The 17,320-nt window shown below is 38.9% G+C and overlaps 1 protein-coding gene and 1 long non-coding RNA gene across 3 annotated transcripts in view; one reads left to right on the forward strand and one right to left on the reverse strand.

Moving 5' to 3' along the window:
- nprl2 (NPR2 like, GATOR1 complex subunit) overlaps positions 1-17,320 on the forward strand; it is a 194,060-nt gene that overhangs the window by 104,187 nt on the left and 72,553 nt on the right. For both annotated transcript variants that reach the window (XM_065253273.1, XM_065253274.1), the window contains exon 6: positions 5,840-5,937. In XM_065253273.1, the coding sequence (XP_065109345.1) occupies positions 5,840-5,937 (98 nt within the window). The remainder of the gene's footprint in view (positions 1-5,839; positions 5,938-17,320) is intronic.
- On the reverse strand, positions 448-1,377 carry LOC135734429 (uncharacterized). Its single transcript, XR_010527339.2, has 3 exons — positions 774-1,377; positions 649-681; positions 448-513 (listed from the first exon to the last, which is right to left on the reverse strand). It is a non-coding gene; the product is annotated as an uncharacterized lncRNA (long non-coding RNA).

Genomic DNA, 17,320 nt, shown 5'->3' on the forward strand with positions numbered 1-17,320 from the left:
TCCACCAGGATAGACAAATCCGCTGCAATAGCATAGCACAGTTGTTTATCTTATAAATAATTAACTTTAATGTAACTCGTCAGTAAAATCACCTTTACGTACAGAGTGGTTTGCGTATCCCAGATCTACCATCGTTGTGTCAAGTAGCCGTAGCACAGATCCCTGTGAACGATAGACCTTTGGATCGTAAGCGCTGTGGCATCATTTACACACACGTGCACACACACACGCACACACGCACACGCACACGCACACACACACACACACGTACGTCTTACCGTTCTCGTTATTTCTTAGAAACCCTGATGTATTGGGTATGCTATCCAGGAGGTTAGACAAATTCGCTACAATGACGACAGATTTGTTTTTTAGTAATTTTGAAAACAGACCAAAATGTTGTAACAAACAAAGCAAAAACAAAAAAAAAAGTAAAACACAAATACGTACCGAGTGTGTGGAGACCTGCAACTCCCCACACCACATCTCGATCAGATGATCTAATGTTGTTATGCACTGTGAAAATAGTTGTGGGGTGATCGTAAAATACTTTGTAACCAACACACACACACACACACACACACACACACACACACACACACACACACACACACACACACACACACACACACACACACACAAACAACTTACAGTTTTCATCATTAACCGTGGGGTTCCCCAATCCTGTAGGAAATAGAGTGTTATAGATTTAATCATTTATTTATTTTATGTAAGTGGATCGTTTAAAATTATATGTAGAAAACGTTAAAACATACCTGTATTTAAAGCACAAATTTCATCCGCAACATTAGCGTAGTCGGTGTCGTTCAGGGCTCCTATAACAATAACCCCGATATGTTATCCGATCCTTTGTAGGGTTTTTTTTTTTTTTTGTAACACACAACATATTTGAAAAACAATACAAACTTTTAAACACACTCACCAGTAAGGTATGTCTCCATTTCTTTTCTAGACTCTTTAACGCAGACTTTCTCGCTGTAAGTTTCAATCACTAGTTTTCAGGGGTGTTAAAATACATTCTGAGTGGTGCCTTACTTTATACGAAACTGTTAAAGACGAGAGATCTGGTTTGTGTCAACTGATAACAGCTTGTAAGCATAATTGATTCTTGATTGTCTGTAGAGGAACTTATGATGTTACAAACGAACCTTAAAAGACCGCATAATACGCATGGTTGAATATATTGCTTTAGAGCCTCATATAAAAACATGTGGGTAATTAACCTCAATGCATGTCTCTGCTGTGTTCTAACTAGTTTCAATGTAATGAAACCACCTGCCATTGTATCAGTGAGACGAATATCATGAATTATTTGTACCATTAGGGACCAGCCAGATAAACACCTGGTTTTCACCACAACATATGTAATCATATATAAACATAAATACACATACACACTTACGATTTTAGTATTCACATTGTATACAAACCACAAGATAGGGTGGAATGTTTTAAGCTTCAAAAAAGTTTTGTTTTTAAAAAACCCCACAGATATAAGTACGCATCAGCCTAAGTTTTCTGACAACTTTGTTGTACATAATCACATTTTTTAATCAGAGACTTGGTTAAAGAAAGTCCCAAATCTAAAATAAAATCCCTATTATACCGGAGCGGACAGAATTACATTTTGTTGTGTAATAAACACATATTCACAGTTGATTTTAAGATGTCATTAATTTAAAACAAACTCAGAAAATGATATGAAAGTGTTTTTAATCGTTTAAAAGTTTCTTAACGGTGGATATGAACACTCATCCGCGTATGTTCTCTATTGTAAACGCCGGAGCGCGATCTAATGGTGTGATCAGAATACTATGTCTGAAAAGATTAAACTTTTATTTAGTTTAAAATAAATAGCCTTTAGTCTAAAGAATGTGTTATTGGTGTCCCCGGTGGTTTTGGCCCTGTTCATAGCTATACCACTGCTGAATATTTCATTAAATAATTTGTTACAAACAAATGCTTTATTTTTGACAGAGTGACCATATTACATTTTACCATTACAGTTTTAAAAGACTCTACCTAGATTACAAACTGACCCTGCTGTGAAATATCTATCACATACGGTCATAAGTTCAGCATCAGAAACTTTGAGGCTGTTCAGTAAAATATAGCTTATAGTTAAATAGATAATAGTACATTTAAGGTTAACCAGTTACAACTAAAATATTTATTCTTGCGTGACTTTAAAGAAGTCTCTTGCCAATACAAACGTATATATCAAACTATATTTGTCATACACGCAGTCAATTGACATAAAATCTAAAATAATATTTTATTTTTGTCAGAGCAGACAATGTAAGACTCTTTGTATAATATACACATTTTCACACATGGTTTTAAGAATCATTTAATTAAAAATGATGGATGAACACGTCTTTAATCTTTTAAAAGTTTCTTAACGTCAGATATAAGGTCTCTGTCACCATCGGTGCACGTATACACATGTCTTAATCATAGACATGATTAAAGAATCCTCTAAATCTAAAATAAACTCCTATTTTGCCATAGTGGACAGAATTACATTTATTAACTTTAATTTAAAACGGCATATATGAACACTCACCCCGGCGCTTTGTCAGGCACCGCCGGATCTTTAATACGCGTGAAACTATAGAGCAGGTCATGAAAAGATTCACGGAACTCATGAATCGTTTAAATTGTATTTAGTTTAGACTTTCGTCTAAAGATTATAGTATTGCCGGCTCCGAAGGTTATGGCTCAGATCATTGCTTAAACTATACACGTATACGGAATATTTCATTAAATAACTTGTGATGTTACAAACCAATGTTTTAATCGTAGCCTTGTTCATGATTTGTCTAAATCTAAAATAAACATTTACTTTTTTTTTTGACACCGTAATGGGGGATTGTTTTACCAACATTGAGTTTTAGAAATCTTTAATCGCTTTACAACAGGCACCCCTGTGAAAGAATGCAGATCTTGTGAGAAAGGAGGGAGGAAGGGTGAGAGCTGACAGCAAATGTCGAAACACGAGCCGTCATTAAACATAACAGCATACGCGTGACATAAAACACACTCAGGAAAAACAATCACTCTAAATGACCGGCAATAAAACCATTAAATACTTTCTGTCTAAAGTTGACAACTTGTACAGATTTTGATTGATGGTCCCGCCCCCTGTCAAACACGAGCTGTCAAAGAAGTCATAAAACACAAACTGTCAAAACACCATCTGTTAAGGAGTCATAAAACACAAACTGTCATAAAACCATCTGTTAAGGGTCATAAAACACAACCTGTCAAAACACCATCTGTCATGGGGTCATAAAACGCCATCTGTCAAGGGGTCATAAAACGCCATCTGTCAAGGGGTCATAAAACACGACCTGTCAGACAGCAACTGTCACCGGGTGGGGGAGGGGGTCATAAAAGTTTGACGAGAGGTGGTCCCATATAACTACTAGTTTACCTAGGTTCTTTAGTATTCTTATCCAAACTCAACTTTACACCCTTCTGTGCCCTTTTCGGCTTGACCCCGGCATTGCTGCTTGCAGCTATATTTATTATTATTATTCTTCTTTCGCCATTGCGGTCTATGGCAGCCCATAGAACCGTATGTAGGAAAGTTATGAAATTTGGCACACTGATAAAGGACAGTCCAAATATTATCCACAGCAAATTTGGGGTCTCTATCTCAAACCCGCTAGCGCCACCAACAGTCCAAAGTTGCACTTATGTTTTTGCTTATAACTTCTGATCCGTAAGGCCTAGCAACAAAATTCTTGTTTCCTCTGATTCCTTGGCTCAAGACGATTCGAATAGACCCTATGACGTTATTTTCCGTCATGAAAATTTTTCCGCCACTTTGAATTATTCGTAAAACCTACTTTTGCGAACTCGTCCTAGAGTTTTTACCCGATTGCCACGAAAATCGGTATGCAGCATCTAGAGACACTCAAGCCAAAAAGTTATTAAAAGAATTTCGATAAACCAATCCGTTCTCGTATAGCGCGTCAACGAATTTTACATAGAGCGCAAAAAAACTGAGTTTAGGCTGTATCTTTGCCAAACTTAAGCCTATTGACACGACACTTGGTACTTGAGATGCCAGTCAGGAATTGAGGGTGCATGCACAGTTTCGTTGCAGCGCCACCTAGTGGCCAGACGAATGTTCTATACGCCTATAACTTTGACTGCGATAAAAGTATTTTCACGGGACTTGATTTTTTGGAGTCCTGAGTAGTCGCCGAGTCCAACGATACCAAACATGCCAGGATTCGTCATACGGTTAACACTGTGCAGCAAAGTAGCACTTAAAAAACACACGCGAATATCTCGGCGAGCGTTATTCCGATCGACTCGAAAACACCATAGGAAGAACATTGCGTTACCTTCTGAACAAAAAGTTCTATTGGGGTTATATTAAAATTTTTATCAGAAATGGCCGAAAAATGCAAAAAACGAAAAATTACCTTTACATTTTGCATTTTTTTACACATAAATGGTTATAACTTAGCAACGAAAATAGATTTTTTCACCAGATTTGATACGCTGATGTATGAGCATATTCTGAGGCCACACAAAAAAAATGTATGCTTGCACCACTAGTTGGCCTTATAATTGAACAAAAACTTTGATATCAAGCCAGCCCTATGGACATACAACTGTTTCTTCACTAAACTAAAGTGTATAGTCATAAAACTAGCTAGATGTAACACATTAATGACCTGATGTTGCATGCACAAATTTGTCATTGCGCCACCTACTGGTTTTGAGATAGAAATATGGTATTTTTTGCCTAAAACTACTGCAACAACACTTCTAAAACCATGAGTCATCATGGATTATTCCTTTCATGGCTTTGACTATAATCACTGGTGGTTGCCAATTCATTCCCTAGCAACCATTGAGAAGACTTTATCAACCTTTTTGCAAAAGCTATATCTCTGCATCGGAACATCGTAGAGACACGGGGGTGGGCCCTTTTGACTCATTAACACCACTGTAACATTTTGTGAGCTGAGTATTGCCACTGCAAGCACCACTCATTTTTTCTTCAGTGTTCTAGTTATCAATGCTCGTCGAAAGAGAGGGAGAGATTTCACTAAATGAGAACACAGCTTTTTTGCTGATAACTGTTATATTGTTTTGTCTGAAATCAAGAGATTTTCCTAGGTTTTTTAAACTGCTCATCCGAAGTCAACTTTACTTTCTGCTGTGCCCTTTTTGGCTTGACCCCGGTGATTGCTTCTTGCAGCTATATTTGCTTTTGGATTTGTATATGCTATATAGTGTTTTTTAAGGTGGTTTCAAGCGCCACCTACTAATAGCGGAAGATTGGCAGGAAAGTGTTTTCTCTTAGTTGACGAGATAACTCATACATGGCAGAGAAAGAGTTAAATGAAGTTCTAAACATAGGTTCGGGAGTAGCCTAAACATTAAGTAATTTCAATCATCATCAAGGTCTTATATAAGCAGCTATTTCCCAGCAACAGTTCTTCTGACATCCCCTCCTCCTCCCATCACCTCCTTTACTTCTCTTTTTCCTTTTGTTCAGTTCTGAACTTGGAGCTCTAGTTGAGCATTGGGTTCGAGCTCCTTTCAAGGGCAGCAAGCCAAGTGTGATTACCATTTGTTGTTAAGACTGAATGGGCAAAAGAACTCACAAATTTACATTTAATTTAGTGATTCCTCCACGTAGCACTAGTTGGGAGCCTGCATACCACAGTTTGAGAACCACTGGTTTAGAAAAAGCTAGTGTAATATTATATTGTCATACTATCAGTATACATTATAAGTTTAACTTCATTGTAAAAAGGTTTAAAAAGGTAAGTTGACATTATTATTTTTGTAGATCCTGCCTTTTGTAGATGGGTATCGACATGTACAAAAGATCTCTGCTGAGGCTGACGTTGAGCTTAATTTGGTGCGGATTGCGCTTCAGAATTTATTGTAAGTATGCTTTAAGATATTTGCACATTGGGTCCGAAATATTCATCTGAAATTTTATAAAAAAAAAAAAAAATGACCTTGTGTTGTGTCAATCATGTTTCACACTGCCTCCGAAACTTTCGTCTGTTATAAAAATATTTGAATCAGGTAAAATTTTCTGCGTTTTTCGCATGCATAGCCAACATTTTCAGCGAATGCCAAAATCCAGAATAGCATCTGACAAGTTGATCCACATCGTCTTGCAGCACAAAATGACAAACAAAGTGCAGAAAACAAAGAGACGGGGTATAAAGACGTATATGGAAGTGACGTGATTGTCTGGTATGGTAGCCCATATTTGAAATGTGACCCCTGTATTTAACCCATCCCAGTGAGTTGTAAACACGGGCGCACACACACACACACACACACACACACACACACACACACACACACACACACACACACACACACACACACACACACTAGTAGCAGTGGTCAGCTATCATTACAGCACCCAGGGAGCAACAGAGATAGGGGCCTTGCTCAACGATAGCTTGTTGCCATCCATTCATTCACAGTTAATAATGCTAACGTTACGAAAACTTTGTTTTATATTGTTTTGCTATTTTTTCCGCAACACATTAATTAATACGCATCGGATGCAATTTGCAAGGTTTGTGTGCATGATGAATTTGTAGTATGACAAGATTCATTTTCGAATCTTGTCACTCTTAATAACCTTTTAAACATCAATCAGGTCCCAAACTTTATCTCTCTTAATAACTTTTGTAACATCACGCACGTGCTGCACTTTATTTTCTACTTCTGGATGTTTTAAAACCGAAATCTCAGACACACATCCTTTATATTAGTTATTTAGGATGGTAAACCTCTTAGAAAATGTACAAATAAAGATTATTTTAGACGTTTGATGACTATTTACTGTCTAAGGCTGCTTTTCAATTTATCCAACAACGTGCTAGGCCAAGGGTCAAACGTTAAAGTGGAACTGTTTGAGTCGTGACTCACTCAGATCTTTAACCCAGATCTTTAAATTAAATCATGAGTCGCGAGTCTCTAGTGTCATTAACCCGGATCAGTTGAGTCCTACTACAATTCAATGTAAAACCATAAACAGCGCCACCACACACAGAAACCTCTTTCAACATTATTGATGAGACTTCGCTCGCACTACAGATCCCCTCGTAACCGGCTGATCTGCGCGAGAACTGACCCGAGATTCTCACTCAGAGCCGGAAACATTGCAAACTCGATAGACCTGCGGATCCGCGTGAGCCGCGAATTGACCCGAGATTCTCACTCGAGAGACCTGTGGATCCGCGCGAGCCGCGAACTTACCCGAGATTCTCACTCAGAGCCGGAAACAATGCAAACTCGAGAGACCTGCGGATCCGCGCGAGCAGCGAACTTACCCGAGATTCTCACTAGGAGCCGGAAACAATGCGGACTCGAGAGACATGCGAATCTGCTCTGACTCGAGAGTCTCTCAACTCGTAACCGTCTGATCCGTAACCGACTGATCCGTAACCAGCTGATCCGCCGGCTGATCCGTAACCGGCTGATCTGCGCGACTCTGGGGGCTACATAAGCAGGACAGTTTTTTTCTATATTTTCTCTATATTATGCTATTGTTATTAGGCTTCTTTTTTAAATGGTCGACCATACACACCATACCTAAAACCTATAAGCATGTTATTTCAGAAGTGAAAGGCTTTTGTTATGGATTTGCTTTTGAGGAGACTTCAGTCGATCTATAGATCCACTAACCGGCTCCGGCTGATCCACGCGAATCAGCCGGTTAGTGGATCTGTAGAGCGAGTCTCATGTCCATGGTCTGCAAGTCTGCAATGTTTCCGGCTCTGAGAATCTCGAGTCGCGTGGATCAGCCGGTTACAAGTGGGTCTGTACTGAGTTTCCTTGGCAATTTAGCAATACTGACTCAAATGACTCAAGTGAATCACACAACCCGGATCACTTTAGTGAGTGACTCACAATAACGCGGATCCTTAAAAGGAATCGAGTTTGCCAGGCCTACGTTAAAGGGGCGGTGAATTTGTCGATTTTATTGTTTTATACTGTTGTCTGAGGTCTACTTATGATGTTCGCGTGGTTTTTACATTCAAAAACATCAAAAACAATAAGTAATAGGCTATTTTGTAACATGGATTAGTGGCTCTCTGGAGAAAAGCTTCGTTTGAAGGGGCGGGCCGCATTGAAGACCTGGACGTAAACACCCACTGCTATGATTGGACGTCTTCATTCCCCGTCATTACATGTGGGGAAATGTTATAAAAACATTAATGTGTGAAAATAGCAGCCGAACACATATATGTTTGAGCCACAAAAGATTATGGGTGCTAAAGATGATACACATAAATGACAATCCGTATAGTAAAGTAGAAACAAAACTTTAAACTCGACGTGACTAAAGTACCGTATAAAACACAGTAAGCGCGGATCAGATTATAAACTGCGGCTGATAAGCTCTATCAATAACTTTGTATATTTCTATTGTGCTTGTGAAGTTGCTCTTAGATACACGTAACGTTACATGTAGCGGCCCCTTGGATTTATTAATCAAAAGACGCAGAGAGTTTCAAACGGGTGTCGGTTTATTTCCTTTCAACGAACACCATAAGCACCATGAACACCGTGAAAACTACAACAAAAACAGCAGAAATACAAAGTGTTTCTATGTAGTTTCACAAATAATTAGCACATAAATCATTTTTAAATAATAGCCAATATAGAATGAACAATGTTTAAGCTATTATGACAAATAAAATATCACATGCTTCTTTAAATTAAATACAATATATTACAAATGTTTACAGAAAGAATAAATATATGTTTATCAAGATAACACGTGTGATGAACTTATAAACAAATGAACTTCATGACATTCTCTTTTTCCACAAACAAAATCTCTTCTGATAATAATACACAATACACATTTTGAGTTTCATACCTCATTCCGCTCTCCAAGGGCACTAATTAAAGAGTTCTGCCATCAGCTACAATGGTCTCTAGCTCGACACACACACCCTCAAAGTTCAAGGCTCGTTCTTCCGACGATGCATCAGCACCACATTGCGAAGCGTGTAACAGGAAGTTTAGCACCGTAAAACATTAGAAGAAGACGCGCTTTTCAAAATAAAAGCAGAACAGACCACAAGGTGGCACTGTAGAACTACAATGTCTTATTAACACATAAATATAACACTGTGTAGGAGAATATTAATGTAATTTATCAGACATTTACATAACATACCACAGTTATATGATAAAAAAGCTTTGTTGAGTGTTTGACCGTTCAAACGCAACTTGCCTAAATTACCGTATACAACACAGTAAACGGGCATCATAATCTAAATTGCGGAGGATAAGTCCTTCCTTTGCATATTTCTACCGTTAAATTACAATCGTATTGTTAAGTGTTGTACCTTTATTAATCGTTTAATGTTTTTAGTAAATTAAAACAGTCAAACATACGTGTTTAGACATGGATGTTACAACAGTACATATCAAGCGATCTCTTCTAACAAAGCAATAGTGAAAGGCAGTAACTTAAATAAAGTAAAATGTCTTACTTGCTGTGTCATTTTCGTCAGATCCAATATTAGTGGTGCTTTTAATCACAGTCTCTCTGCAAATCCAGCATCGACTTGTTCTTTACAAGTGAATCCGCACAGTACACAAGGTAATCAAACACTCCCCACACGAGCTGGAACTCTTCAAAAACAACCTTTATCCACGCATTACATGTTATTTTCCGAGCCTCCGAATTAAAGTATTCAGCTTCTGTGTTGTTCCCACACGGTTCTTCCACAACCCAAGACTTTGTTACCATGGTTACTCTATCATAACAGATCCCCGCGTCAAAATAAAAGTCTATCAGAAAAAATGTGTTTAAAAGTCATTTTGGTTACATTTGGCAATCTTTAAAGACATGTTTACTGATTGAGACACACGTGTCACGCGAAGCTGTGGGCGGGGCTACAAAAGTGGTCCTTGTATTTGGCTATGGGGAGGTGCTTCAATTCTACTTTGACGTCATAGATTTCCGAATTCCACACTGGAGTGTTTAGCTGGCTTGGTGCCAAAAACGGTTATATTTCAGTAGCACGGACGTTTTCAGTTCTGAAACTTGCAGGATGTTCATTTAAGTATGATGACCTCTTATATAACAAATTATATATATATATATATATATATATATATATATATATATATATATATATATATATATATATATTTATATATTTATATATATATATATATACAGTGGATACGGAAAGTATTCAGACCCCTTTAAATTTTCCACTCTTTGTTTCATTGAAGCAATTTGCTAAAAGCAGAAAAGTTCATTTTATTTTTTGATTAATATACACTCATCACCCCATCTTGACAGAAAAAACAGACATGTAGAAATTTTTGCTAATTTCTTAAAAAAAGAAAAACTTAAATGCAGTCCATTTACATGGTAATAAATGTTCAGACCCTTTGCTGTGACACTTATATTTAACACACATGCTGTCCATTTCTCTGATCCTTCTTGAGATGGTTCTACTCCTTCATTGAAGTGTTTAATTAAACTGATTGGACTTGATTAGGAAAGGCACACACCTATCTTACAGACCTTACAGCTCACAGTGCATGTCAGAGCAAATGAGAATCATGAGGTTGAAGGAACTACCCAATGAGCTCAGAGACAGAATTGTGGCAAGGCACAGATCTGGCCAAGGTTACAGAAGAATTTCTGCAGCACTCAAGGTTCCTAAGAGCACAGTGGCCTCCATAATCCTTAAATGGAAGAAGTTTGGGACAACCAGAACTCTTTCTAGTTCTGACTGTCCAGCCAAACTGAGCAATCATGGGAGAAGAGCCTTAGAGAGAGAGGTAAAGAAGAACTCAAAGATCACTGTGGCTGAGTGGGATGCAGGGATGCAGTAGGGAGATAGGAGAAAGTTCCAGAAAGTCAACTATCACTGCTAGAGATCGACCGATACTCATTTTAAACCGATAACAAATATTTGGATGCTTATGTGCCCGATAACCGATATGCTGAACCGATTTTTATTTACTGTTATACTTCTGTTTTTGACATAATTACTACAACACTACTGAACTGAACAAATCCTTATAATAATAATAATCATCATCATAATCACTCCCTCTTTGCATACAAAGTAATAAATAGAGGGGTCTGAAAGAGTGAAGAATAATATTAATTTAATGAATAATGTAGAAACTATTGTAACATCTGGCTGGACGTTAACTGGAGGTCTCTTCAGTCTGGGTCGTTAACGGTTTCATGCTGTGACCCTAGATTGAGTTTTGTCACCAGGTCTGCTCGGATGCTTTCATCAGAAGATCCTAATCTCCTGATAACACACATTTCCAGACCTATCGACTCTCTCTGGCTGTTTTATTGTGCCAATCTAAGCAAATTAACACCTCAAAGCAAACTTCAAACCGTGAGCAGAGACGAAGCAGCCATGACACAAAAATGTGTCTGTCTAAGATCACAGCTAAGACCAAAATAAATTGGTTTAAATTGTATATATTATATATCCTTGTATTGCATGTTTGTATCTGTAATGAACCACTTTCTTGTAACACTATAGGGATGCTTTGTTCATCTTAGCATGTCTCATAATTCACATTCATGAGATTACTATTTGATGCGTGTTTCAAACCATACCTTGTATACACTCTTAATAATCCCCTTTTCCTTTCCTGATCAATGATGTGCATCATCTTACCATAACTGATATCAAACTTGTTAAGTATTAATCCAAATTATTATTTAACAAAATTTTTAGCATAGACCATCTATGCAAATGAGTCTGGTAAAACAAAGACAAAGTTTTCCTACTCTATCAACACCCTTTTGGATTGGTCATCTGAACTTCAAGGGGTTGGCCTAAGCTCAGGTTAAGAGGCCTGCACCCCAATTCATCGATGCTCACAGCACACAGCTCACGCACAGCATGCCACACGGCTGCTCAACAGCGATGATTGTGCAGAAGTTAAGTCTATAGTGATATTGCCCTTCTTTTACTCTCTCTCTTAATTTTCCATTCTTTCTCATTCATATTTGTTGCTTGTTTGTTGTTTGTATGTATAGTTAGTCTTGTGTGTTTTTGTAGTGTAACGTAGTTTAATAAACCGGTTTTGCATTTCACAATTGAATTGTTTCTGTGTTCAATGCTCATGAAATAAATGTCACTTAATCTGCCTTTTGATCCAGCTACAAGCTGCGAGTAGCACTGTATATCAGTGAGAAGGTTAATTTTAAAGGCCATGAAATTAACATTTCTTAGAAGTTAATATACGATTATGGATATATGTCTTCGGTGGACGAACATATTAATTAATTGTTATTTTTAATTCTGCTATGCCAGGTAAAACCTGATAAACTTGTATAGTTAATTACAGTTAAAGGCGGAGTCCATGATGTTTGAAAGCCAGTGTTGATATTTGAAATCGCCTAAACAAACACGCCCCTACCCCAATAGAATCTGGACCTTCTGTTGATAGACCCGCCCCACACATACGCAACCCGGCATTTGATTTGATTTGATTGGCTATAAGTGTGTTTTGGTAGTCGGCCCGTCTCCTTTTCCAAACCGTTTTTCAAACATCGTGGACTCCGCCTTTAATTATTGTAACGGGTGTGCTTTAAAGAAAGCGATGAAGAGGAGAATCCATGTGCAAAAGGTGTTTATTATGTAAAATCCCAATAAGGGCCAGCAAACAAATTCAATTCAATTCAATTTTATTTATATAGCGCTTTTCACAAAAGTCAATTGTTTCAAAGCAGCTTTACATAAATAGAAGCAGTGAAAAGCACAGAAAACGACAGATAGCACAACAGAATACATGATAGCATGAGCAGTTAAATTTGCTGCGGCTATGACTCAATATTATAATTGCACGTATTACTAAAGCAACGTATAGAAGAGGAAGCTAGGTAAAGCCCAAAAAGGCTGCCTCCCCGGGGTGAAAAACCCCCTAGGAGAAAAAAAACCCCGGGCTTTTATCCGAGGAAAAATAAGTCCTAGGAGGGAAAAACCCTTGGGAGAACGGAAATGGAGATTTAGCGGAGATTAAGCGGTTCTGCCGGTGATCGTTGGTCAGGTATCAGCTGGGCATAACGTTGAAGGACAGCCAGTAGATCAGAGGTGTGCCGACTTTCACATCTACCGGGACTGGGTCTGTTTGTCTCGTCCTCGGGTCGAGGACGAGACAGGGAGAGAAAAACAAAATCGTATTAGCGTAGCGGCCGTTCATATGTATTGAAGTGTCACACAGTGATGTGGTTTAACTCAGCTTAGTTCCAGACAGACTAAATATTGCGGCATAATTATGTTATCCACAGTTGAGGATTTAGCAAATTGGGGGCCCAATGCGAGGGTATATATGGTAAATAAGGGTCACCTTCCGATCTTTAAGAGAAAATGAAACCTGACGACCCGTTTGACTAAGGCCTAAAGCCCCACTGTCGTCGTTAATGCAGGTTCAGTGGCAAACGGGTCTATATTGTATACCATTTACAGGACCAGGAGAAAACGCCAAAAACATCGCAACCCGACCATACGTGTTAACCCGTTTGACTAAGGCCGGAAGCCCCACTGTCGTCGTTAATGCAGGTTCAGTGGCAAACGGGTCTGTATGGCATACTATTCATAAGACTTACGATAGCGCCAAAATCGCAACCCGACCATACGTGCCAACCCGTTTGACTAAGGCTGGAGGCCCCACTGTCGTCGTTAATGCAGGTTCAGTGGCAAACGGGTCAGTATGGCATACTATTCACAAGACACACGAAAGCGCGAAAAACGCAACCCGACCATACATACCAACCCGTTTGACTAAGGCTGGAGGCCCCACTGTCGTCGTTAATGCAGGTTCAGTGGCAAACGGGTCTGTATGGCATACTATTCATAAGACTTACGATAGCGCCAAAATCGCAACCCGACCATACGTGCCAACCCGTTTGACTAAGGCTGGAGGCCCCACTGTCGTCGTTAATGCAGGTTCAGTGGCAAACGGGTATGTATGGCATACTATTCACAAGACACACGAAAGCGCGAAAAACGCAACCCGACCATACATACCAACCCGTTTGACTAAGGCTGGAGGCCCCACTGTCGTCGTTAATGCAGGTTCAGTGGCAAACGGGTCTGTATGGCATACTATTCACAAGACACACGAAAGCGCGAAAAACGCAACCCGACCATACATACCAACCCGTTTGACTAAGGCTGGAGGCCCCACTGTCGTCGTTAATGCAGGTTCAGTGGCAAACGGGTCTGTATGGCATACTATTCACAAGACATACTATTCACAAGACACACGAAAGCACCAAAATCGCAACCCGACCATACGTGCCAAACCGTTTGACTAAGGCCGGAAGCCCCACTGTCGTCGTTAATGCAGGTTCAGTGGCAAACGGTGGCAAACTATTTAATGCAATTCATTTTAAGTGTTCATGTAGAAAAGGTTTTTATTTATTTATTTGGTTGGTCTGTGTTATGACCGTGAGTGCTTTGTTCCGTGAAAATAACTATTGCGAGTTAAGAACCTTTACTAGACAAATTATGCGAATGCTTTGTTGAAGAGAAAAGTTTTAAGTCTAGATTTAAAATGATCGACTGTGTCTGATTCTCGGACATCGGTTGGTAAATCATTCCAGAGCTTAGGGGCTAAGTAGGAAAAGGATCTTCCACTTTTAGACACTTTTGATAGTCTAGGGATAATCAATAGGCCAGAATTTTGCGACCGTAGTGTGCGTGATGGATTGTATTCTGATAGTAATTCTCTAAGATATGAGGGTGCTAAGCCATTTAAAGCTTTGTAGGTGATTAGTGATATTTTAAATTGGATGCGATATTTAACTGGTAGCCAGTGTAAAGATGCCAGAATTGGGCTTATGTGGTCATACTTCTTAGATCGAGTAAGTACCCTTGCAGAAGCGTTTTGAACTAGCTGAAGCTTGTTGACCTGATTTGAATGGCATCCCCCGAGTAGCGAGTTACAATAGTCTATTCTAGAGGTCATAAAATCATGAATAAGCTTCTCTGCATCAGATGTAGACAGTATATGGCGTATTTTTGAGATATTTCTAAGATGGAAGAATGCTGTGCGGCAGACGTTGGCGATATGACTATCAAAGGATAAGTTGCTGTCGAACATCACACCTAAGTTCCTAACCGTGGAAGATGGCACCACAGTACAGCCATCTATGTGCAATTTGTAATCTGACATATTATGTTTGTAGCGATTTGGTTCAATAATAAGTACCTCTGTCTTATTGGAGTTGAGCTTAAGAAAGTTATGTGCCATCCAGTCACTAACATCGCTAATGCAGTCTTTTAGCTTAGAAAACGTGTGTGTTTCGCTGGGATGCGAGGAGATGTAAAGCTGGGTATCATCCGCATAGCAGTGAAAACTTATGTTATGTTTCCTGATAATGTCTCCTAGGGGTAACATGTATAACGAGAACAGGATAGGACCTAAAACTGATCCCTGCGGTACACCGTATTTAACCAGGGAGTGATATGACTCTTCCTCATTTACATAAACAAAGTGATAGCGATTGGTTAGATATGACCTAAACCAGGCTAGCGCCTGACCACTGATACCAACATAGTTTTCTAGTCTATTGAGTAGGATTCTGTGGTCTATTGTGTCAAATGCTGCACTAAGGTCTAGTAATATAAGAATTGAGATTTCACCACGATCGGATGTTAATAGGAGGTCATTTGTAACTCTAAGCAACGCTGTCTCTGTGCTATGGTGGGGCCTGAATCCTGATTGGAACTTTTCATATGTACTATTATTTGTCAAGAATGTGCGTAACTGGCTTGCCACTACCTTTTCTAATATTTTCGAAAGAAAAGGGAGATTTGAGATTGGTCTAAAGTTATTAAGTTCTCCTTGGTCAAGCTGTGGTTTTTTAATCAGCGGTTTAATAACTGCTAGTTTAAAAGCTGTTGGAACGTATCCTATTTCTAGCGATGAGTTAAAGATATTTAGAACCGGGGTTGACACTACAGGGAATACTTCTTTAAGTAGTTTTGTGGGAACGGGGTCTAATATACAGGACGATGATTTGGATGATGTGACTAGTTTAGAGAGCTCATCTATTGTAGTAGGTTTAAATGAATCAAGATGTTCGTATGGTAGTCTAGTGTTAAGTGAACTAATGGGTAGAGTGGTGGCTGCCTGGGTAGCTACGATGGTTTCCCTAATAGCCGAAATTTTGTTAGAAAAGAAGTTCATGAAGTCGTTACTATTGTGTTGAAGTTTACTATTGGTTTCTGTTTGTTCTTTGTTTCTAGTCAGTTTCGCAACTGTGCTAAAGAGGAAACGAGGGTTGTTATGATTTTCTTTAATAAGCGTACTGAGATATGTAGATCTGGCGGTTTTAATAGCCTGTCTGTAGTGTTTAACACTCTGTTTCCATGCTGCGCGCCATACTTCTAACTTTGTGCTTCTATAATTTCTTTCCATTTTTCTAGCTGCCTTTTTAAGGGCTGCGGTGTGATGGTCATACCATGGAGCTGGCGGTTTTTCTTTGAATCTCTTTTTTCGAATGGGAGCAACGGCATCCAATGTGTTAGAACAGACATTGTTTAGGTTTTCTATTTCAATATCTAGATCGTCACAGTTATCTGCTACATGTTTCATTTGGGACAGGTCTGGAAGAGTGCTAATAAAGCTATCTTTAGTGGTGGAAATTATTGTTCTGGCTAGTCGGTAGCATGTTGTAGATTGAGTGATCCTATCTAGAAGTACAGTGTATGACACAAGGTAATGGTCAGAAACTGCATCACTCTGAGGTGATATTTCGACGTCATTAATATTGAGTCCGAGTGACAGAATTAAGTCTAATGTGTGATTACGAGTATGCGTTGGCCCTGTCACGTTTTGTCTAATATTGAGAGAATTTAGAACATCTATAAACGCACGTCCTAATGCGTCTTTTGGGTTGTCCACATGGACATTAAAATCACCAACAATAAGAGCTTTATCTACATTGACTACAAGCTCAGATAGGAAATCTGCTATTTCATTAAGGAAATCTGCATGGTGGCCCGGTGGTCTATAGATTGTCGCTAAAGCAAAAGAAAGCTGTTTGTGGTTACGATCAGTTATTTCCATATTTAACAACATTACTTCAAATGATTTAAATTTTAGCTCAGATTTTTGGTTTACTTTAAACATTGTGTTGTATATTGTAGCTACACCACCCCCTCTCCCCTTTAATCGAGGTTCGTGTTTATAATAATAGTCTTGTGGGGTGGATTCATTTAAACTAATGTAGTCGTCTGCTTTAAGCCAGGTTTCTGTTAAACAGAGTACATCTAAG

The sequence above is a fragment of the Paramisgurnus dabryanus genome, chromosome 7, assembly GCF_030506205.2.
Source record: "Paramisgurnus dabryanus chromosome 7, PD_genome_1.1, whole genome shotgun sequence".
Classification (NCBI taxonomy): Eukaryota; Metazoa; Chordata; class Actinopteri; order Cypriniformes; family Cobitidae; genus Paramisgurnus; species Paramisgurnus dabryanus.